A 22,767-nucleotide genomic window follows, 5' to 3' on the forward strand; every position below is an offset into this window, starting at 1 on the left:
ACACATGTGCAAATAGAGGTATAAAACCAAAATTAAAATTTTGCACACAATTTTTGTTGGTATGTTAAAATTAACAGCCTGCTCAGCCGAAACTTTTAATTCTCTTTTTTACAACGCCTCATAAACTTTGCAGCAGCCGCGCTTCGAAAATGTGTGCGCGCATGGACTTATGGGTGTTTGTGTGTGTGAGTGCGAGCGTATGATGTGTCAGAGATGTCGGCAGCGATCGCCAACAGCTTTTGCTTTTCGACTTGTGAATAATTGCGAATTTCTGTTCGAATGTCGCAGGGTACATATATACATTTCTATGTACATACATATATATAATACGAGGCAGCCATGTCTGCAGCTATGTATATGTGTCTTGCTTGGGTGGGGCATTCCTAACCTCAAATAGTAACGACGACGACGACAATTGCCGCCCCGAGTGCATGTCTGTGTGAGTGGGTGCCCATACTCTCTCCGTCTGGTTTTCTCTCTTAGTGCAGCGTTGCAGTGCAAGCACATGCTTTTGGCCCCAGCCAAGCCGCCTTCTCTGCCCTTAACCCTGACTGAGCGAAAAAAAAATAAAATGGATGCTAAAACCAGCTCACAGACGATCAGCCACACGAACACACAGACAATTTGTTATTTGCATGTGTGTTTGTGCAGTGTCTGGGGCAGAAAAAATTTTGTCTAAAATTAATATTTGAGCGACAAAAGTTTTTGCAGGGCAACTGTCCAAGTGTGTGTGTGTGAGCGCACTGGTGTGAGTGGCGCGTGTGGGCAAAAAGGAAATTTGGAAGTATGTAGAATCATGTGGTCGCTCGTACTCACACACACACAGATACCCAGCCTAAAAGCTGCCGCCTCAAACATTTGCGTCACTTTATTGTTGTTGCTGCTGTGCCTTGTGATATCAAAGCGCTATAAATAAATCTTGAACCTCTTCTTCGACGAGCAATTCTCTCGGCCTCTCTGTACTGTTCTTCGCTCTTTTCTCAATTCCTTTTTTCTTTGTAGAAAACCCCAGAAGCTCCAGGCGAAAGAAACCACGTTGATGGTTTCCTCTCCCTCTCGCAAATTTCACAATATGTTTGCAGTTCCGCTTTGAACTTTTTCTTTCTTTCGCATTTCCATTGCATTTTTCTTTGTAAATTGTTCACCGCACACACACGCACACTACCACACAAACACACCCACGGACACACGCGAATGTACTTTTAACAGTTTTAACATTTTTTCGTCTTATTGCTCTTTGTCGCCGTCTTCGTTGTCTCTCATTTGGTGCAAACTGAACGACTGTGCGGCCGCCCAGATACGGTCTGGCCTTTTATTTTATTTATTGAGAACGTCGTCGTGGTCGTCTGGGCCGGAGGCCGCCGCCTGTCTGATTTTGACTTTGCCCAAGCTCTTCGTCTTCGTCGAGCCAAAAGCCAAAAAAGCCAGAGATAAATTTTTGCAGAGGCAAGAAGCAAGAAGCAAGAGAGTGGAGATTGGGAGCGAGCGAACCGCGCAAGCCGGCTGTTGCGATCAAAATGCTGAATGCTCAATGTTTCTGCTTAATCAAAACCCAAATGCGCGAATTTTATTTCCACACACACTGCCAGAGACTTCGTCGACTGCGGCGTCGTCGGAGCGAGACTGTATGTGTTGCCGTTTCTTTCGCACAGTGGCGCCGCCAGCGAGGGGGCTTTTGGATACTATACTGAGGAGAGAGGCGCTGCTTCCTGCTTCAACAAATGCAAGCGCTCGTGGTACAGTGGGTATTAAAAAAACGAGATATGTGGTTTTTAAAATCAAATACAAGCAATTTGAAATTTGCACCTTTTTATTCCGTTTGGCAGTGCTTTATTTTTTAATACTAAATACTAAATTACGATTTGTGGGAAGCTTCTGTTTAACATATGAGGTTCATTATCAGGAATATGCGCTGTATATACATTTGCCAGTTCTCTTTCGAGTTCCTTTGTTATAAAACTGCACCACCAACCAACTGACTGCAACAAAAAAGCTTTGCACAGTGGGATTGATCAATAAATAAGTCGATATGTAATGGGTAATGTTCATTCGGAAGACTTAAAACAACTGTGCAGGGAAATATCTGTTTTAGAAATACAAATTTACATGGAAATTAGCGGAAACATTAACCCAATTGTTTCGTTTATCTATTGGAATTTGTAATGACTCGAAACTTTTTCATGGAACGCCCATTTTACTTACATATGTATGTATGTACATACATAGTTTGTTAAAATGTTTGATTCCCCATATAGTACATATACATATGTATGTATATACATGAGATTCTGGAAAATTACCGCTAGTTGACTCAACATTATTCTAGTCGGATCGCTTATCTAGCGGCAGTAAGATTATGAAACTCTTTTTTTCTAGAAATTTATACATCACATTGCTAAAAAAAATGAGGATGATTGTTTGAGAATATCTGGAAAGTATTATTAGACTTCCTGGAATAATTCCAGCTGTTTCATTGTTATTTCAATAATAAAACTAAAGCTTTATCTATGCTTTCTATTCCACTGTGCTCTTCTTTGCCCTCGGTCTGGCTCTCTCTCTCTCTCTGGCCCTGCTGCTGCTCTCTCACTTTCTGCACGATGCATATGTATGCTTTTTGGCCATAAACATGTTTGTCTTCTTTCCCCAGGCCCTGGCCCCTTGTAACTCACATCTACAATCACATCCTGTCTGGTGCTGCCGCCGCCGCCGCTGCTGCTGCTGCTGCTGGCAGAGCCGCTCTTTCCCCTTTGTCTACCTGTCTCTGCATCAAGCGACAATGTCAATGCGCTCGTCTCTGTCTCTGGGTGTGTGCGCCTGTGAGCACTTTTTGTGCTGTTGCTACACACCGCTCCATACCCTATCCCTCCCATTCCTGCACCTCCTTCTGCCACTCGTTTTGTTGCACGTCTCACCAGACGACCATGTAAACGTGTTGTCGGTCTCGGTATTTCTTCCATGATTCATCCAACCAGATGATGATGCGATGAGAGCAAAGGGTCTCTCTCAAATGATGTGACGAGGAGAGAACTAAGGCTTTCCGTGATGATAATATGATGAGAGGGTACGTACCGGTCTGTCAGATGATGATGAGAATCGTTCCGATGATATTGAACAAGATTTCGATCATTTTCAAAAATCTACGGATCTCTTACGGATGAAGCGATGCAGGAATCACACGTCTCACATGAGTATAATGAGTATAGAATGAGTGGTAGGTCTCTCGAGAAAAGCTTCTTTGATCATAAACCGAGTATATTTCTTTGTCATCTTAAGTTTTTTTTTTTTTGGGAAAATTTCACTATAATCCTACGTACTAAAATTACTATCTAGCGCTACCAACAAATAAAGTACATCCACACACAAACACGCACACAAATACTTTTGCCTTACGGTCTAGTATAGTAAAACCACAAATAATAAAATCTCTAAGCAAATACGCATCAGGATGATGATGCGGGGTACATGGGTGCGGAGTCATCGTCATCCATAAAGCATGCCGCGGCATGCTTCCAGCCACGGCGTTAAGGCGATTCGGCACTGGGCTGTACAGGAATGAAGGGCTGCCAGCGCAGACAGGAGTCGTCTATTTTGGGAAAGGTACCGCGACGTTTAACACGCTCCTCGTACTCATCCAGAACGTCCTAGAAAATATGTATAGTGTATTAGTAATATGATCTTTAGCAGATCCAAGATAGTTTCGAAGTTTGTTACTTACTTGCTTTTTGAGTACTATATGCTTGCCCTTCCAGTACTTCATCATGCCCAGAGCCTGCAAGGTGCTGACTATATCATAAGAGTATATGGCCATTTCCTGTATGAGGGGGGTATCAAAATTATTATAGATTCTGTTATAAATACAAACTAGTATATAATTCTCATTACCTGAGATACATCCTTGATGTTCAGGGTATTCCCTGAACGATTGCACAAATAGTCCAACAGCACATCCTTCCAGTAGGATCTGTACGAGATCAGGCCCAGATCGGATAGCGGTTTCTCCGGCGAACCGATTTTGCCCTCCACTCGTGTCAGGAGATAGCCTGCAAAGTAAGGAACAAACGTATTGTCACGTATTGCACGGTTCAGTATAACCCCTGTAAGTATGCTATAGATAGAGTAACAACTCCAAGTTCCGGTGTATTATTTATGGTGACCAACTTTGTCCCGCCCCTCAGCCTGTGCGGTATGGGGAGGTCTGTTCTGTTCTGTTTTGCCCGGGTCGGGTCGGGTCTGGGAGTTGGTATGTGTGCGTGTTGTGTCTAGACAGGATTCCGCAAAGTATTCAATGGACGGAGAGAGGCAAAATGGGGGGACATTTAAACAACGTTCTGGCGTACATTCAACCCAACGACAGTGTCACCCCCAGAGACCCACCCCAAAAGACCCGAGGACAACGATGACGACGTCTGGCAGCAACAATTCCCGACTCTAGATAACAACAACAGCAACAATACAAACAAGAAACGAAGGCAAGCTTTTAAGGTCGAGGGTGTTGATACCCTTCAAAATTAAATATGTCCTCTCATGGATGGTGTGGGATATGGTCTTCAGATATTGATTAAATTTGAGTAAACTAAGCTGCTTAGCTAGCCTAAGCAAAAGCCTAAGCTGCCAAATTGCAGCTCAATCGGTACAGAAATTTTCGAGCTTTCGAGTAATCCACAAACCAACAAAGCATTTATCTATGAATAGATATGTATACAGTGATCCGAATTGGAGAAATTACTAAGTTCAAAAAAACGTTTAAGAACGTAGGAGCTACTGTGGCACGTGTGAGTAGAAAAATACGCCATTCTCTGTTAAAGATCGTAATACTCTCTGTAAAGGGTGTATAAAGGCGGCAGCAGCCGCAGCGACAGAGAAAGCAGACGACGTGGCCGCAGCGGCAGCAACAGCAACAGCAACAATGAGTGCAGCTAAGTAAATTGACGAGGACGAGGACACACGGTGCCCTCACAACATAAAATCCACTGAGGCAGGCTCGGGAAAAAAAACTTGCATCCAGCCACCAATACAGGGGCATAGACAGAGAGACGAGACTGAGAGAGAGAGAGAGAGAGAGAGAGACACACACAGCCCAGAAGCAGAGGAACGTATACGCGCAGACACACTCAACGGGCCAGACGGCAGACACAGCTGTTGGGGGGGAACGTTTGGGAAATCCTGACTGCTGGGCGCAGGGTTGCACGCTGGTAAAAGCTTCCACAAGCAACGTGGTTGCGATGCTTTTTTGCACGGCTGAGCACAGTGGGAAGTAATTTAGGAAAAAGGAACAAATTATAATTAAATTAATTAATAACCTAAATAATGTTGGAAATTAGGGTAAACAAATGGATTAATCCCATTGATTGATTGTGAAAATATCTTAGTTTTTTAGAATCCAAATCAAAAATGTTATAGTCTTACGGCCTTCCACAAATTGGTTGTGCCACGGTACAACCCATTTTGAGCACTCCAGAGGGAGGGAAGGAGAAGGGCTCTGGCTTTTGGTCGCAAGGGGGCGTTTTGGGTGCCACTTTGATTTCTTTGTGCCGCACTTCGCCTCCTCTCACCAAGCTCCGTCCTGCTGCTCGTGGATTTATCGCGGCGAAGCGGCAGGAGACGAGTGCAGTGGTGGTGCGGCGAGACGACTGGAACGAGTGGAAATGTCGAGACGACTTTATCGATCCATTTTGATTCCCATTCGGCGGTCGGCGGTCGACGGGCGACGCGATTCGAACGCTGACGATGCGAGTTCTGTTCTGCAGAATGTTGCATAGCCACAGGCGCTGTTAGTACCCGAGTAAGGATTTACAGAACGAAAAATGCTCTCTAAAAATGTTGGATAAAACAAAGAGAGAGGGAGAGAGATGCGGAGGGTAGAGAGCAACTTTAACTCAAATTAGCAAGGCTCTAATTATTATTTTTTTCTTCCTTTTTCTAGACCTAGACAGTCGGCGAAGCGATAACAACAAAGTGAGTAATGAGTACCACGTACGAGAATACCCGCTCTTTTGCTTGATACCATAACAGTGGTACAAATAAGGTTCAAAAAGTGGCGTCTCTCCCATCATCTGCAAATTTGTGCAACTATTTATGTGAAATTATTTTGTATAAAACTCTCCGTTGCAACGCAGAAAATACAATTTTTGGCACTTTCCAGTTGGATCGAAGTTCTCGAATCGTAAAAGTTATCATTTAAGAGTGGCCACTGTAACCACCAACACGAGGAGGACGACGCCCTTTCATTGTGACCTGTGCTGACCTTTGTTGTCTGCCGCCGTCAGCGCCTGTTGTTGTTGTGTCTGCAGAATTTTATTTATTTTCCGCTGCGTATGCGGGAGCGTCCGAAAAAGATAAAAGGCGAAACTTTAAAGCGGCACGTTTGGCAAACTTTTTGTTTTGGCTGCGTTCTTCTTTTCGGTTGTGTTTTTGGGCGAGAAACTTTTTTCACAGGGGTCTTGATTTCCATTAATTAATACATGGGTTAATGTGAGAGATAGGGTGGCAGCCCTGGCGTAGCGTAAAGTTTCCTCAGTCTCTGTCTATCTCACTCTATCCCCTCTATTTGCGCCTCATTTGCATTTTGCGTGTTGCAGTTATTACACCTGGACATAATAGTAGAGCTTTCTCGCTCTGGCACACATGCTTTGAACTAAGAGAGTGAGAGAGGAGCCCACTGTCCTTAAGGTAACCCCTAAAACAGGCCCACTCTACCTCCCCCCCTCCATCGCACAAGAACAACCAGCTGTCTGTCCAAAAACTGTTCACCTGCCTCCAATGCCATTTTCCCACCTCTCCGTAAGTGATGACGAAAATGATTTGCTCGCTCTCGCACATAGTACCTTCCTCTCCCACACTTGCTAGTAAGCTCTCTCTCTCTCTCTCTCCCTTTGACCAACACATCACTCTTTTGCCGGCCGGCACTTGTCTGTGTCTGCATTTGTGTGGGTATGTGTGTGTGTAAGGTCAATGTCGTTTCGTTTCGTTCGTTCGTTCCCCCCACTGGACGCCGCAGTCGCCACCAACGACGACCGCATTGCATGTACAATGTACATAGAGACCGTCGCCTCTGTCGGCGTCGCCTTCGACGCCATTCAGCCACGCAGCAGAAACAACAACAATGAATGACTCAAGTGCTGCTCTCTCTGCTACTCTCTTCCAAGCTCCTGAAGCCCACTGTTTGATGCAGCAGGGTGATTCTTTTTGTAGGTGCTCTTTTGTTGTTCCCTGGGAAAGAGAGTATTACTGTTCTTACTAAACTTTTTCAAAAAAGAGAAAGAGGCTTTTCCATCAGATAAGGGTCATTTTGATTATCTTTTTCTCTAAAGGTATACCAACGAATCTGTTTCTTCACAGCTTTCCAAGATTTGATCATATTTTGATAACTATAATGATATAGTCGAATGATTTTTGCAGGGTATCTAAAACTTCGGCCCCCAAAAGTTAGTCTTTCCTTCTCATTTTTTAATGTCTTGTCTTATGTCTGCTTTTTGTTGTCTTCGCCTGGATTAATTTTAAACAATTTTTGAGAAAAAACAACAATAAAAGCAACGTTAAAACTTACTTATGCACTGTATCCACGTTCATGTTCATGTGTGTGCGTTCGTAAGTGCAGCTTTTGGTCTACGTTTAATTGATGCAGAAATTGCATGTTCTTCGTTTCGGCTTACCTGAGCGAACAGAGGGAAAAGGATAGGGGTGTGCGCTGGAGCTGGAGGGACGGGGGAATAGCAATTGGAAAGCTAAGAGTTAAGTCCAGTCCCAAGACTCTGGCATGCTTAAAACTTTTCTCATGCAATGATGATTATATTTCACAAGTACACGCAAAAGCAGTCGAAACGTTTTGGTCGAAAACACGTGCCTTGACGTTAAGATACCCAGGACTCAGTTTACAAAATGTGCTGCGCAAGGCATGAGAGGCAACCATTCATTGCTAAGCCACATTGGGAGAGAGACAAAGCTTCATTCTGCCAAGGAATTTGAAAATACATACTTGTATGTATGGACTCGGCTATGGATGATGATTCCCACTTCCTTCTGGCCGTTGCATACATTTACTAATTGAATATACCCCAACTGAACACACGGTATTAATATACACGAGTATATACTCATGACTCACATGAAGACCCCGCAAAAAGGAAGAAAAAAACCAGAAGAAGAAGCAACAACCATAATCAATAAAGCCAGACATTTTTTAATGTCTCATTATTTATAATCCATGATTTAGCTACCATTATTACTCGCACTAACTACTAAGTGTTACTAACCAGGCCTCATTTAGGCCAATTTTCAATGGAAATATCGGCTTCTGGTTATGATATCATTTTATAGATTAGTTTTCCAGTTACAGAATTGCACATCATTTAACGAAAAAGAGAACATTCACCATGAAATGTTTTATATTTGGACATTGATATAAGAGACTACACCATCTACACCAAGCCGAAGACGACGCGAGCGGGATCCCAGGCAGGAACGCAGCCCTACTCTCGCCCAACTGACTGAGGTGCACTTCCGCATGACGAACTGAACCGATCGCGCACATGCAGGATAGATAGATGTTAGACTAATATTCGAGGAAAATGAACTTAACTGCATGCCTTAAAAATACAATGGAATGGAAACCCTGACAATCAATGGAACCAAAATGTTTTAATAATTCTAGAGAACTTAAAAGGTCTAACAAGCAGTGGAAGTTACGAATCGATTGAATCCAACAAGTTCTCGGAACTTTATAGTATGTTATAGGAGGTACTCTTTCGGGGATTGATTCAAGGTGTTCTTGTTCCTCTGGAAGTGGTCGTTGTAAGGCCTGTACTTGATAGAACCAAAGTATAATAAAACTACTTGCCTTTGTGCATGAACGTTACTTAAAAGAACAGAAAATTCGTATTGGTGCATTATGCGATTTGTAGACAAAAGAATCAAGACAATTCAAACGTTTTAATCTCTTCTGCCAACGAGTATTTAACATAGAAGATTTTAAATAATTTATACCAGATAGAATAGAGAGAATTCGTATTACACTTTGTTTTTCCTGTCAAACATTTAAATTGTTTAATTTTATGAAACAAAGAATGGATAATAAATGAGGGTCTATTAAAATCATGCCAGTTTTCATTAATATATACAGAGCGCCCACTTTTTCATCGAAACTGCCTAAATATATTCCCGAAACCATATTCCACTAATAATATTAAAACATTTAATGAATACTTACTGAAATCGATGAGTAATCTCCCATAACCTTTTCTTTGATATGGCGGCAGTGTTAAGATACATGAGACATTATAAAACGAGTTTTTCTCTTGCAGGAAAGGAATATGCTGCAAAGAAGCAATAACAAAAATTTTAGAAAAATGTAGGTATATTAAAATAAACAATTCAATATAAAGTAAATCTTAAACTAAAACACTTTAAAAAATGGAATGACTATTGATTCTGCAGAAGCAACAAAAGGCTTAAATATATTATGAAAATTGAATCAATGACAAATACTTAGGAAGAATTCCAGACAGAGAGATATAGTATATGTACATTCGTAGATGGGGGATAGAATGTACTTTTGGGTTGAGATAGAGGCAGGGGGATCGGCCAGACAGAGAGCAGGGTGTGTGGGTGGGGGGACGTTCAAAAAGGGGAGGTGTGGCAGTGGCAACATTCATCTGTCGCTTTTGGGTTTTTTCGGCAGTTCAATGACCAGCAAAATGAAATGAATCGATGCTCAGCAGAGACAGACAGAGAAGGAAACAGTGGAGTAGCAGTGAGAGAGTAGTGGGGGGACAGGAGTCGGAAAGAGATGGCTATAACCAGAGAGAAAGACAGGGAGAGAGAGAGAGCTTGGAGAACTGTGCGTAAATAATATAAACGTACGCATATAGCAGGAAAATTGGGGAAAAGGAGCAGAAGCAGAGTCAGAAAGAGTAGAAAGAGAAGAAACATAGACAGGGGAAGAGGCGAAAGTGAAGAACTAAAGACAGGGAAAAGGAGAAAGAGCAGAATCAGAGACAAGCCAAAGGAGAAATATACCCGGGTAACAGGAGAAAGAGCCACAAACAGAGACAGGAACGGAGAGAGTACAACAAGTTGGGGGATCTAGGAGACATGTACTCCGTATATATATATGTACATATAGTATGTATCATGGAATGACTTCGTTGACGTAGTACTACTCCTCCAACACTTTGTCCCCGAAAATGATACCACAGTCTGGGTGGGGGATCTGTGAATTTGGGAAACGGGTTTTTGCAGCTCTCCGGGGGGTGCTCTATGTGTGAACCAAAGGCAACAATTCGGAAATACATTTATGTACATTGCGGGTTTTTCCTTGATGCTTTTCCTACATTTTTTTTCTCATTTTTTTGTTCATATTGTACGTTTTTCTTTTGTCTGCCATGATGTCTGGGAACGCATCCACATAGAGGAGTCCCGGGGACACACCAGGCGCAGACGCAGAGCCCTGGTGCACAGAGGTGCACGACCTCAATCGTGTCCAACATCCACAGCATCCACGAGGATGCTTGCCTGCCTGCCCCAATCCTCAATGTCTAGCTGCTGTCTGGGCCTGCCCCAAACCGGGCGAGGGGTTTTTTGTCTGCCTGTCTGGATCTGGTGGGAGTCTGAGAACTTGGAGGTTAACTGTGGGACAAAGGATTGCCGAAAATTATCACCGTCAATGGAGGGGACAGGCAGGCAGGCAGACCATGTAAACTAAATAGTACGAGTCCCGGAGTACTGGAGTACATACATGTGTATTCCGATGCTGCATCCCCGAGCATTCGCATTCAATGGGGATGCTGCGCCAAGTTTTTGGAGGGGCAACCAACGACATGCGCAATTTGTAACACAAACCCAGTCTCTGCCAGCGCCCCGAAAACTTTTGCATTCTGCAGTAAAACTGCAGCAGCAGAAGAGGCAGCCGCAGCAGCAGCAGCAGAGGGGCGCCGACCATGGGGGAGGTCAAGAAACCATTTGCTGTTTTTAAAGCTGGGGAAATCTCTCTCTCATTCTCTGGTTCTCTCTCTGTCCGTTGCTTATTTAACCAAACAAAAAAAAAAAACAACTAATAGAAGAGAAATATCATCTTGTTTTTGGTGGGGCATGGTCAAGGCATGCCACGTCTGCCACGTCTGGGATCCCGGGTATACATATGTACCCGCACCGTACATGGGCTGTGGCCACGGAGCTACTATTCGGACTGGCATGGGTATTCTGTTGGGGGATGGAGGATGGGCGATGGAGGATGCGGGCGGGCTCTGTCTCCAGACAGAAAGGAATCATAAAACTGTTAAATGTTATTATTCAATTTTGATACACGAAAATCAGCATTGAAAACTATCAAAACTATTTGCAATTAGCCATCAAATTCGGGAAACAAACTTTCGAGGGATAATTTCAGTAAGTTTGGAAAAGTTTTAGAGACAAAACTTTTGGGGGGATATCTGTAAGACATCAATTATTAACACAAAGTTTTCTTAAAATTATTCTACAGCAATTTTAAGCACATTCTATGACTACTGGAAATCTATACAAATCCCTTAATTGACTAAATTTTGTAATGGTGTTTAATCGACAATTAACTTAATAAAATAATTATACAGCTTATTCAATAATGGAATAAAAGAATTACTCAAAGGAAACCCACAAAATGCTGGGATGTTCTGAGGAGGAATGGTTTTGAAAGAGGAGTCGCAGAAGTTTTGGAGAACGACATTATATGGGAACATAAAAGCTAATAATGGAATCCCAAAGAGCTAAACAAATTATAGGATCCAAGTCGATTCGAATATTAAGCTGCTTTTGGATTTATTTGAATTGAATGAATATTTATAATCCCAATCATTAATCCATAAATGAGTTAGAAATAATGCACAACAGATGGGATTCTGAAACAGATATCATACTTAAGAGATACTTGAGAATATTCAATATATTTACACATAGAATAAGTATAATCGATTGAAAAATACATAAGATCTAACTCTGAAAGCAGAGTACCTAGCTCTAGCCTTATAATAGTACTAAGAAGAACTAGCTTGGTATCCAAAAAGCTATCTGTTGTATATTTTCTATTTTTTTTTAAAGTAAAGTCTTGTTACTTAAGGTTCCAATTCCATTCCTTAAAAGTAAAGGATTTGTTAGGAAAAATCGAAGTTTTAGTAATTCGAATAATTAGAAAACAATAATAAAAAATACACATCATTCCAGAAATATATCCCAATTATTGTATCCTAAAGTATACCCCATCAATTAATTTCCCAAGAAGTTCCAGAGAGAGTCCCCCTACACTAATATTTATAATCTCAAAAGTATACAAAGTAAAACCTCTATAGTCGACTCACCTTGCTAAAGTAGCCCACAATATGACAGCCATCGATATCTGCCAGCGTCATGATGTAGAACAGAAATGGTTCCACATCATAGTAGAGGGTCTTGTGGTCCAGAAAGAACTTGGCCAGCAGACAGAGATGCTGACAGTATTGCTTATGGCGCTTGCCATCAACCTGCCAGACCTGCAGCTTCCCCTTGCGATAGATTTCATCGCCTGGCGGATGCCGCCAGACGCATTTCTCCGCATGCCGCTTGATGCCCGTCTCGGATTTCTGGTATCGCAGGCAGAACTCGCAAATGTACATCTTGGGCAGGCGGGCGGCATCATCCGGATACGGGGACTGATACCAGACTTTCATTTTGTATTTGCCCATGCTGATGTATCTGGATGAAAAGTTAAGAATGATTGTGTATTTCTGTGTTGGTAAAACCAGGATTCACTCACTTGATTCCTTTTCCTACGGGCAGATCCTTGAGTTCATCTTCTATCCTTTCGGAGGCCTGAGCCTGGGCCTCGCGAAACAATTGCAGGTCATAGTCGGGCACCAGGCCCGTGAGACTCGGTTCACGATCCTCATCGGTGCAGTCTTTTTCGAGCTTAACCTGAAAGAAAACCAAATAGTTTAATGAAGGATCATCAAATAATGGAGATATAGGGACAAACAGAAGTCAAAACCCACTTTTGAATCCATGAAATTATTATTGATGGGCCGAAAACTCGCTCGAGATTCTCTGATCTTGGCCAGAAACTCACGCTGTTCGGGCGTAAGCGATTTGAGATTTGTATGTTGATTGCCAGGCGCCTTCACAATGCTGATAGGCATCTTCCCACGTTTCTCGTTGCGGATCTTCCTCTCGCTGGCCCGCTCCTTGCACTCGGAGGCGGACATGTTGTGGTAAATGGGACACGCTTCGGGCAGAAAATGCTTGTCCAGATTGCCGCTGAGGTGGCCAGAGGAGTCGCAGCCCTCGATGGGGCACTTCTTCTCCGTTTGGGTAATGGGCGACACTGGACGAGACTTGAGGGAGCTGAACACTCCACTACTAATGGCAACTCCCTCCTTTTTCACCTTGCTCTTGGCACTGTTGAGGATTGAGGGAGCCGGCTTCTTGCCGGGGCTGCTTTTTGTGAGCAACATCTTGTCGTTCTCCAGATCCTCATCCGATTCGTAGTCGGTCTCCTCTTTGGGCTGTTGCTGTTTGGACCTGCGCATGCTCAGCGATCGGGTTAGCTTTCGCATTGGATTGGCCTTGTCCTTGCGCTCCTCCTCGCTGTCCGATCGTGGCGGCTTGCCACCTACTACTGGCCGCTTGCCCTTGGCATTCTTGGGCGGCTGAGAACTGTACGAGTTGCTGGAATCACTGCCCTCCGAGTCGCTCCCCGAGCTGGAGTCATCCCCAGAGCCGGTACCGCTCTCTGAATCGCTTCCCTCGCTGCTGATTGGCGGTGGTGGTACTGGCACTGGGGCTGGCCCTGCACCACCACCATTCTTCTTGATTTGCGGCAGTTTCGCTCGAGCTGCAACCTGCTTAGCCCGCACTGTGCTGGCCATCTTGAGGGGCACCTTGCGGCCGTTCTTGGCCACTTTTGTCGAGTCATCCGTGCTGTTGGAGGAGGAGGAGAGCGATGGCCTCTTGCAGTCGCCATTCTCCGTGGCCCGAGCGACTGGCGCAGATCTCTGTGGTGGATTATTGCTTCTGGATGCCGGCGGAGGCTTTGCTCTTCCTATCGCAGGAGGTGGCTTCCGCCTTGTTGCTGGTGCTGCTGTTGCTGCGATTGCGGCTGTTCCTGTGTTGTTGGAGCGTGCATTTTTCTTCACAGGCGGCGGCGTGTCATCCTCGTCGTCGTCATCGCTGGTCAAACGATGATTGGAGGCCGCCACGGAGCGCACTTTACTGGCAGCCGAGGTCAGAGATGTCGTACCGAAAGTCTTGGGCTTTTCTGCTTCTGTTGCTGTCGCTTTTCGGCGTAGCGCTGTGGAGCCGGATGTTTGTTGTTGTTGCTGCTGCTGTGATTTCGAGGCCGGAGCAGCTGCCGTCGAGGGTTTCTCCTCGGGCGTTGCACTGCTGGAATCCGAGTCCGAGGAGCTGCCCGATTCTGTGCAGCTGGTGGAACCACTTGTTGTTGTGCTGCCCGATTCTGAGCTGCTTGTCCCCGACTCCATGGCCATTTTTTTGAGCGCACAAATGTTTTGTAAGCAACACAAATGCGTTTTTATTGTTTTTTTGTTGTTTTGGCAAATGTGACCAGAGGTGGTCTGGCGTGAAAATACCAAGGTAAACAAGAAGTGCGATAACAGACAGATGATTATCGATGAGTGCAATCTGTTACCAACACTACCGCTGTTTTCAGTCGATGTGACTTTTTGTTTACATTTTATGTATTATATTTTTCAGTAAACTAATTAGCGGAAAGTAGGCATTGTTTTATATATTTTAAGGTCCTCTATCGCCGACAAGTAACAGGCTCCGTGATAAGCTCCCATCCCTAAGTCAGTTGTAAATAATGCAAAGAAAATATTTTCTGGAACTTTTTAATTTTTAGATCTTTCAGATTTCATCATGTACAACGTGGATTGCATACCCATCAAGGACATCAAGCCGGGCCTGAAGAACATCAATGTGATCTTCATTGTCCTGGATGTGGGTTCTGCAACGGTAACGAAGGAAAATCGGGAGGTGCGAAACTTTAAGGTGGGCGATCTCACGGCCAGCATAAATGTTTCCATTTGGGACGAGCCCGGAAAACTAATCATTCCGGGGGATATAATTCGGCTAACGAAAGGTTATGCATGCCTCTGGCGGCACTGTCTCACCCTCTATTCCGGCAAGAATGGTGAGGTCTTCAAAATCGGCGAATTCTGTATGATTTTCAACGAGAATATCAATATGAGCGAGCCCAAAAGGCCAGAGCCAGCACTCGTGCCACCAGTCGTTCTGCCAGCCGTCCTGCCAGGCGGTCTTCCAGCTGTGGGTCCTTCGGGCGTAACAGCCAAAGGTGGTCCGGCTGGCATCTCTCCAGCCGTGGTGCCGGCGGTTCTCCCCGTGGTCCAGCCTCCCACCCCCGTCACTGCAGCCGCAGCCACGCCCACTGTGGTGAAGCAGGGCACCCGCGGCGGCCGAGGAGGAGGACGAGGTGGCTCCCACAAAGGGGAAAGGCGATAAAGACATAAGCAGGGATCTTATCGCATAAGCAAAAGTGCTTAAAATTATGTAAAATGTTTTATTTATGGTTTTATTTTGCAAAATCGAAAAGACACAAATCAGATATCGAGAGATTGTGCAGCATTTTTCTTCGGACACATTTATAAGATAATATTTTATAATTAATATTGTATTTTTGTAAGACAACATCCACATAAACGATCCTTAAGAACATTCACCATCTTCTTCTCCTCCCTTCAGTGTGCATGTGTGTTGTGTGCTTATGTGTGTGTTTCTGTGTGAGTGTGTGTGTGGAATTTAGCTTATGCTTCTAGTCCTTTTTTTGAGGGGATATCCATCGCTTAGATCTTCTTCTTCTTCTCGTAGTTGGCCTGGATGGCTTTCAGCAACCAACCGACTTCCTCGACGGTCTTGATCTGATAGTTGGCATAGGTCTTCAGGGTCGGCAGCTCCGAGACGCGGAAGGTCTTGCCAATGCCATGCAGCACCTTGATGGCATCCTCATCGGTGGTGTCATCGCCCACATATATGATCTTTAGGTTCTTGGCCCAATCGGCATCGAACTGCTTCTCCAGGATCATCTTGGCGCCCTCTCCTAAAAAGGAAAAGAATAACGTTGTCGGTTACAGCAGGTTATATTTTATACAGAAGCCATTTGGTATGATAGTTTTGGATGGTAATAATTTAATTTGTCCTATAGAGAAATTCCTAAACCTAAACATGTATGCTTTAAAATTTCAGTCGTCGACTGCCTGCTTTTGAGCGCTCTTGTGACTTTTAAAAAAATTTAAAGATTCAAATTAAAAAAATTAAAAATTAAATTAAATTAAACTGCAAAAAAAAATGTATGGGCACTTCTTATCTTAGTATTATATTGCCTTTGGCCAAAAACTTTATTGAATATTTCATTGATTTTAAGGAAAAGGGACCCTACCAAATACAGAACGATTCCCCTAATTGACAGAGACAATGATGGAAAGAATATACATATAGGTAGATATACACACATACATAGGCTGTATAGATCCTACTGGAAGAAACATTTCTTAGCCATGAAAACACAATCCAACTTTTTATATCGTGTTGGAGAAGAATGCCTTTCCTGAATATCTGAATAGGCAAACGACCATAATTTTTCAATAAAAAAAACTATAATAAATGTGGAAAATATGCCCGTCTTTATCCAAATTCCAGTTCATGACATGCATTCTGTTTGAACAAACTCCAAAATTGAACTTAATGGGCTTTGCACTGCTGGGAACCATCCAAAACTGTTGAATAAACATCAAGCACAAAAATGTTCTACATTTTTGAGAATTGTTTTCTAGACACACATTTTGGATGATTGTATAAAAACGCCTGCAGCGCCAAGAAACAGAACTGAATTCTGCCCCATTCCCCACGCTATGCCTCTTTCTCCCGTTCTACGAGAATGTATTGGGATTATTTATAGATGCCTACGTGGGCGGATCTTCTGGGTTTCGTTTCAGTTGTTGGTATGGTTTGGCCAAGTAAATGGGTGTTTGGGAAATCATTTAGCCGCTCGCTCGCTCGGTACACAGTTAGGAGTAGTACTCGTACATATGTATATCATCTATATAGATCATTTGTCTGTACATCTCTTGGTATTTCTCTCGGGGTATTATTATTTTAATTATGTTATTTTTCCTGTTCTACTCTTAAGCGTTTAACGCTACATTTTTGTTTAATTGGTGACGCAGTCTATAGATCATTTAAGTCCCCCCAGACCCAGACCCACAGCCATATTGCAGTTTTCTCTTCTTTTTCAGACGGCACCAACAATTCCTCTTCTCTTCTGTATACCTCCGTCGAGACTTCTAAATGTTCAACAAATTTTATCATGAGCAAAAAAATAAAAAAATTTTCCGTGTGTATTTTTGAGGTTTTGTTTTTGCTTTCCTTCTTTTTGCAATAATTTCGTTCTGCCTGTTAGAAATTTATTGCCTTTGGAGGCGTACACAATCATAATTAATTTTTGATTTTCACGCATTTCATGCACGAAACATATACATATCTGTCTTAACGATATACATTTATCGGGTATTTTGTCGCCACGGCTCATTGGCCTGAAAGATGATTTTGATACGAGACTTTTGGCTGGTTGGACGACATCTAGAGGACAGAGGCGACAAGTGGGTCTCATAAATCTCCATCTCCAGTGGGGTATACATTTTTTTGTGTGTGGCAAATTTTAGTTTTGGGAATTTAAGCAATCCGTTGGAATTTATTGAATATTTTGAGCGGTTTAAAAGACGGGATAAAAGATATTTATTGGAGATGGGCAGAGCCATAAATTTTATTTCATTTGAATAGAAAAAATTAGAATTTGAATTTTATTGAAAATGGGAAAGGTAATAAATTAGTTATCTTACAGATTTTTTTCTAGGGGATTCTCTTTAGAGTACCTATAATTTGAGAAGAATTTGATACAACGATCTATATTGAGTTAAAAATTTGAAATGTTCCTTTTCAGACTTTCCACTAGTTATAAAAGTATTTTTCCTATACAAAAAAAATATTTTTCCCACCAAACTAAAAATTCATCACTCAAAATACTGTCCCTCTCTTTGTATCTTTGAAGCCACGCAACGTTAGCAGAAAACGTCATCAAAATCAAATTCGTTTCGGCCCTCATTTGGTTCCATTCATCTAAAATTACGCATACCCCACCACATACCACTAAACTTAGACGAAATGTATTTCTCTAGTTCTAGTTTCCTTTCCTACAAATATTGTGACTCAAAGATTCAAATCGAAAGTGAAAGCTTGTGAGTATGAAATATTACATAGATTTGTTAATTTATCATAAGGAATCGGGCGAGTGAGTAACTATATATACCTTATACTGTATACTCGTAAGATGGGGGAATACATATATGTTTAGGCGCGCTTTTGACATCAGTTGGCTGCGGGATGTTTTGTCTAGAAGAGCATTTTTTATATGTGGCAGACAAATGCATATATATATTCTTATATATGTGTGTATAACTGAGAGATTTTAATTTAGTCGGAAAATATTTTTCGTTGAATATAAGTATTTCTTGTGAAAGACGCCCACTCAAAATAGAGAAAATGTTGGCAATAATTAAATCATCGAACCGTCGAGTCAAAAATCGAATTGTTTCGAACAGGTGCCGAAGTGTGGACGGGGGAAAATGGAATGCCATGGGGCATGGGGACAGGGGACAGGGGACAGGACAGTTCTTTGGCAGTCACCACCACCAAACGGATGGCAACAGTTGTTGCAAATGATGATGATATATCGAATCGAATAAACATATAAAGAAAATTGAACTAACCTTTGTCCCAGTTGACGCGTGGCTTGCCCTCCAGAGCATAGGGGGTCTCAATCAGTTGGAAGCCATGGGACTGGATCAGACCCTTGGCCTCGGCAATGAGCTTGGCCTTTAGCTTATCGGTGACGCCCTTGTAGTGATAGGTGACGGAGATCTTCTTATCCTCCACCCAGGCACCAGAGCACACAACCTGAACGAAAAGAGAGTACAGCACTCTTTAGAGAGATCCTTTAAGAAGAATTTGTGTCTGTATTCTTTGAAGACTCACCTTTTCCTTCAGCTCAGCCACCAGTTTGTTGTGCTTCTCGAGCAACTCTTCGGGCATTTCAATCTTGAACTTTTTGCCGGAGGGATACTCCACCTCCAGACCATGATTGCCGGCATAGGTGACATTTGGGAACTTCAGATGGTTCTTGATCTCGCTCAGTTCGCGACCAGAGAACACAACCATGAAGATTTTCTCATTGGCAGCCAGTTTCTTGATGTTGATCTCCGTATCCTTGGGCATCACGGACAGCTCCTCGGTGAGTGGGGCGAGGGTACCATCGTAATCGAGGAGCAAGACAACCTGATCCTTTTCGGGTGCAATGAAACTGTGCACAGAAACACATGGAAACTTAGTTGCTCTCCTTCTGCTGAAGATCCTTTGGGACTTACCCCTCAAGGGCCTTGACGTATTCCTCCTCCTTCTTTAATAGCGGTGCCTTCTTTTGCTCTGCCATTTTATTGCCACTCTATATATCGAGATATTTGACCGATTTTCTTCGTATCTACCGGAAACTGCGCGCCGTGCTGGACGTACCTCGACCGATTTAATAATACTAATGACCAGCGATCCTCACAACCGTACATCGCTTATGATATATAAGTATCCGCGATCCGATGATCTCTGCTCTCTTTGGCAACTCTCTCTCTCACTCTCTCGCGCGCTCGCTCGCTCGCTCGCTCACTGAAAGGTGTTGGCAACCCTGGCCCGTACGTTGGCCAAGTAATTCCCACAATATTTATGAGGCATATATATGTATATATGCGCATAAAAAAACACATTCTATAATGGATCTTCTTGTGTATAGGAGCAGAACGATGTATATATTAAAAGAATGACTATACACACACGATACACATCACATACGATCTGTGGTTCTATCCACACAAAATTTCTTATGACAGAGAGGAGAGTCTTGGGCGCAGAGAGGGGGCAAAGAGTGAGATGGAGGTGGTTATATAGTGACGATGTCTTTGATGCACCTTTGTTTGAGGTCGTTTGTGTTTTTGGAATCATTTTTGGCTAGTGGTTGACACACTTTGGAAGAGAAAAATACTTTGATTTTGCTGGGGATCTGTAAACATAATTTTTACTAAATTAAACATCAATCTTTATCTATCTAGATATCTATCTATCTTTGGACTGCTAATCCAATGAGAGATCAGGCAGCAGGAAATCATGATTGTCGAAGTATCTATAAAAGATTTTCTCAAAAGAATTTATTCAATATTTGGCTTTGATCTTCAAACAAGTAGAGATTATTTATGTTTTTGCCATAGGATTAAAAAATCTATCTATTTATCAACGGACCAATTAAACAACAACTTATCTCACAATCATTATCTTATAGAAGTTATATGTGTCTTCATAAGATTCTTATGAACAATGTACGTGGTTTTTAATGATTCAAATTTGCACATACTCATATGTAGATGAACGACCATCAAAAATGATCCAGAAGGTCCGAGAGTATAGCTTTGAAACTCTTGAATTAAGGTTAGCTCGTTTTCGCCCAATATTTTACTTTGGGTCGTCGCCCGATATTTTATTCAAAAGTATATGTGGTATATACATATGCCAGTAAGAATATACCTTTATAATAACCTTTGTAAAATCAGTTTTCAGTTTCTAAAAAAAAACCTCCATTATTTTCAAATCATTATGTGTCGAGATATGTACATACAATTTCAATTAATATATAACTAGTTAAACCATTAAGTCTAGGAAACATAGACATGGGCTATCCACTTGAGAAGATCATTCATTAGAGCCTGTTGGGGCAATCGAAAGTCTGCAAAGGTGTGGACGTTAGCATCGGAAGCAATGCGGAATGAACGACCCAAGCCCTGGAGAACCTGAAAAGGAAGAAAGTAGCTTTCAATTGAATAAACTTCGTTGACAGAATAAGAGAGGAGGACTCACCCTCATGGCATCTTCATCGGTGGTATCATCGCCGGCAAAGACGACCCTCACGTCCTTGGGCCAAGTGTCGCCAAACTTGTTCTTCAGAATGTAAAGAGCAGCATCGCCCTTGTTCCAGTTTACTGGAGGTTTAGCCTCAATAGCCTCATGGGCCTGATTTGCCTGGAAACCATGACGAAGACAGATCTCCGTGGCCAACTTGTTCTGTTCGTCCTTCAGCGCCACAGGTGTATCACGATAGTGATAGGTGAGCGATACCCGCTTATCCTCCACCCAGGCACCATTCTTTTCCACCTTTTCCTTCAGCTCTCTGACCATATCCGTGTAGTTCTTTTTGATTTCTGCGGGCAGCTCGTAGTCGTGCCTCGAGCCATCTGGATATTCGATCTCCAGGCCATGATTTCCCGCATAAGTAGTGCCATCGATGCTCACATGAGCCTGGACATCCCTCAGGCCACGACCCGAGATGATAGCCAAGAATATCTGCGGATGTTTGGCCAATTTATGGAGCGTCTTTGCCAGTTCCACGGGCATTTGGGTGCCGCTTGGATTATCCGCAATGGGTGCCAAAGTGCCATCGTAATCCAAAAGAATTGCCAACTTTTTGTCTATATTCAGGTAGCTAAGATCAGAGGGAGAGTGTGATAGATTAGAGACTATAAGGTCTTATCAGCAGTCGCTGCCCCGTTACATGACATAGGCAAGGTCAAAGATAAGCACTTAATCCCTTGGACTTACCCAGGTAGCTTCTGTTCGAACTCCTCCAGGCTGTTGATCACGGGAACCACTCTCTTCTCAGGCATTCTGATATCTTCCTGTTTACTCCTTGTTAGGGTTATGATCAGTACCAATAGGTTTATGAGTTTTGCTTGGACTTGCACTGGAATTGATTTGTGCGAAGAATATTAGTTCCGCGTTTGGTTGTGTCTTATCTGCTGCTTGCCGCTTTCTGAATGTCTGAGCTACAACTGTGAGGGTTTTGCTGGCATAGCTGGCATAAAATTCGAATGATAGTTTTTCTCTCTCTATTGATAAGAATTGAAGTCTCTCTTGTTCTCAGCCTCTAATTTGTGTCTCCCTCTCATCTCGGTCTCTCTTTTTAGCTAACTACCACAGATACTCTTATGGAGTATCGCTATGAGTTTTCCATAGTTTACCTTTCTGTATGGAATAGAGTGTTTTTTATGCACGTCCCTGCACGACACCTGTCCCTGATGGATCTTCAATGCGTTTTGAGTTGTTGCCTCACTGTCGACTGCAGTTTTATAACAATTTTCCGTTCGGTTCGATGTCACATCGTTTCCTCAAACACTTGTTTTATTTTATTTTTTTTTTTGTATTGGGAAGGGAACAAAGGCTTCCCCTCCATATATCTGCCCTGTTCTCCATGCATCATGCATTGCCGTCGTGGCTGGCGCGTGCATTGCCTTCTCTTTCATTCATTTTCATTTCAAAGGTGATAAAAACAAAAACCAAAATTCATGAATTTCATTTGTACCATAAGCCATAAAGCCTTTAACCCATACCTCTACTCTTGTCCTTCGAATACGCTTTAATTGGTAATGAGAATGCAAATCTGGTTGTGTCCTCGACCCTGTCCTCCGACAAATCCCTTTGACGTGACAATACGCGTGTCTGCCGGTAGGAGGTAACCAGAGGAGAGCCCTCTCTTAGACCCACTCCTAATCCAAGCCCCCGTCCCCGTCCTGGCCTGTATTCGCCCCCATCTGGCCAGCCCGGTTTCGGGGCACAAATATTTGTTGCATGCACTGGAATTGATTA

General features: G+C 42.9%; 4 protein-coding genes and 1 long non-coding RNA gene across 8 annotated transcripts; 2 read left to right on the top strand and 3 right to left on the bottom strand.

The window, feature by feature from the left end:
• Positions 1-3,231: 3,231 nt before the first annotated feature.
• LOC108162855 (histone acetyltransferase KAT7) lies at positions 3,232-14,631 on the bottom strand. Its single transcript, XM_017297800.2, has 7 exons — positions 12,996-14,631; positions 12,761-12,918; positions 12,327-12,699; positions 9,206-9,311; positions 3,883-4,040; positions 3,716-3,811; positions 3,232-3,641 (listed from the first exon to the last, which is right to left on the bottom strand). Exons 1-7 carry the CDS (start codon positions 14,484-14,486, stop codon positions 3,522-3,524), a joined length of 2,502 nt encoding a protein of 833 aa, XP_017153289.1. The 5' UTR covers positions 14,487-14,631; the 3' UTR covers positions 3,232-3,521.
• On the top strand, positions 5,518-9,211 carry LOC117188636. The gene is made up of 3 exons (XR_004472768.1): positions 5,518-5,782; positions 5,924-6,669; positions 8,330-9,211. It is a non-coding gene; the product is annotated as an uncharacterized LOC117188636 (long non-coding RNA).
• Positions 14,632-14,655: 24 nt separating the features above from the next.
• Positions 14,656-15,693, top strand: LOC108162859 (SOSS complex subunit B homolog). Of its 3 annotated transcripts, none has more exons than XM_017297807.2 (2): positions 14,656-14,814; positions 14,870-15,693. In XM_017297807.2, the coding sequence occupies exon 2, from the start codon at positions 14,878-14,880 to the stop codon at positions 15,478-15,480; it is 603 nt and encodes a 200-aa protein (XP_017153296.1). In that variant the 5' UTR covers positions 14,656-14,814; positions 14,870-14,877; the 3' UTR covers positions 15,481-15,693. The 3 variants fall into 3 exon arrangements, with proteins under 3 accessions (XP_017153296.1, XP_017153294.1, XP_017153293.1); XM_017297805.2 differs by having other exon boundaries at positions 14,656-14,807; positions 14,861-15,693; XM_017297804.2 differs by having other exon boundaries at positions 14,657-14,807.
• On the bottom strand, positions 15,530-19,625 carry LOC108162858 (probable trehalose-phosphate phosphatase C). The gene is made up of 4 exons (XM_017297803.2): positions 19,455-19,625; positions 19,066-19,390; positions 18,801-18,987; positions 15,530-16,075 (listed from the first exon to the last, which is right to left on the bottom strand). The coding sequence occupies exons 1-4, from the start codon at positions 19,517-19,519 to the stop codon at positions 15,822-15,824; spliced, it is 831 nt and encodes a 276-aa protein (XP_017153292.1). The 5' UTR covers positions 19,520-19,625; the 3' UTR covers positions 15,530-15,821.
• Positions 19,626-20,554: 929 nt separating this feature from the next.
• LOC108162856 (probable trehalose-phosphate phosphatase C) lies at positions 20,555-22,241 on the bottom strand. 2 transcript variants are annotated; one of them, XM_033392731.1, is made up of 4 exons: positions 22,143-22,241; positions 21,724-21,865; positions 20,986-21,607; positions 20,555-20,918 (listed from the first exon to the last, which is right to left on the bottom strand). In XM_033392731.1, exons 2-4 carry the CDS (start codon positions 21,786-21,788, stop codon positions 20,784-20,786), a joined length of 822 nt encoding a protein of 273 aa, XP_033248622.1. In that variant the 5' UTR covers positions 21,789-21,865; positions 22,143-22,241; the 3' UTR covers positions 20,555-20,783. The 2 variants fall into 2 exon arrangements, with proteins under 2 accessions (XP_033248622.1, XP_033248621.1); XM_033392730.1 differs by lacking the exon at positions 22,143-22,241 and having other exon boundaries at positions 20,555-20,691; positions 20,747-20,918.
• Positions 22,242-22,767: the final 526 nt, after the last annotated feature.

Source organism: Drosophila miranda, chromosome 4 (genome assembly GCF_003369915.1).
Source record: "Drosophila miranda strain MSH22 chromosome 4, D.miranda_PacBio2.1, whole genome shotgun sequence".
Taxonomy (NCBI): Eukaryota; Metazoa; Arthropoda; class Insecta; order Diptera; family Drosophilidae; genus Drosophila; species Drosophila miranda.

Coding starts and splice junctions, on each gene's coding strand:
- LOC108162855 (XM_017297800.2), bottom strand. CDS start 14,486: ATGGCCATGGAGTCGGGGACAAGCAGCTCAGAATCGGGCAGCACAACA. Junction 12,700..12,760: donor CCCGTAGGAAAAGGAATCAA/GTGAGTGAATCC, acceptor CTTTTCATCCAG/ATACATCAGCATGGGCAAAT. Junction 4,041..9,205: donor GAGATTACTCATCGATTTCA/GTAAGTATTCAT, acceptor CTTACTTTGCAG/GCTATCTCCTGACACGAGTG.
- LOC108162859 (XM_017297807.2), top strand. CDS start 14,878: ATGTACAACGTGGATTGCATACCCATCAAGGACATCAAGCCGGGCCTG.
- LOC108162858 (XM_017297803.2), bottom strand. CDS start 19,519: ATGGCAGAGCAAAAGAAGGCACCGCTATTAAAGAAGGAGGAGGAATAC. Junction 18,988..19,065: donor TGGCTGAGCTGAAGGAAAAG/GTGAGTCTTCAA, acceptor CTTTTCGTTCAG/GTTGTGTGCTCTGGTGCCTG. Junction 16,076..18,800: donor ACGCGTCAACTGGGACAAAG/GTTAGTTCAATT, acceptor TTTCCTTTTTAG/GAGAGGGCGCCAAGATGATC.
- LOC108162856 (XM_033392731.1), bottom strand. CDS start 21,788: ATGCCTGAGAAGAGAGTGGTTCCCGTGATCAACAGCCTGGAGGAGTTC. Junction 21,608..21,723: donor TTCGAACAGAAGCTACCTGG/GTAAGTCCAAGG, acceptor CTCTGATCTTAG/CTACCTGAATATAGACAAAA. Junction 20,919..20,985: donor CCGATGAAGATGCCATGAGG/GTGAGTCCTCCT, acceptor CTTCCTTTTCAG/GTTCTCCAGGGCTTGGGTCG.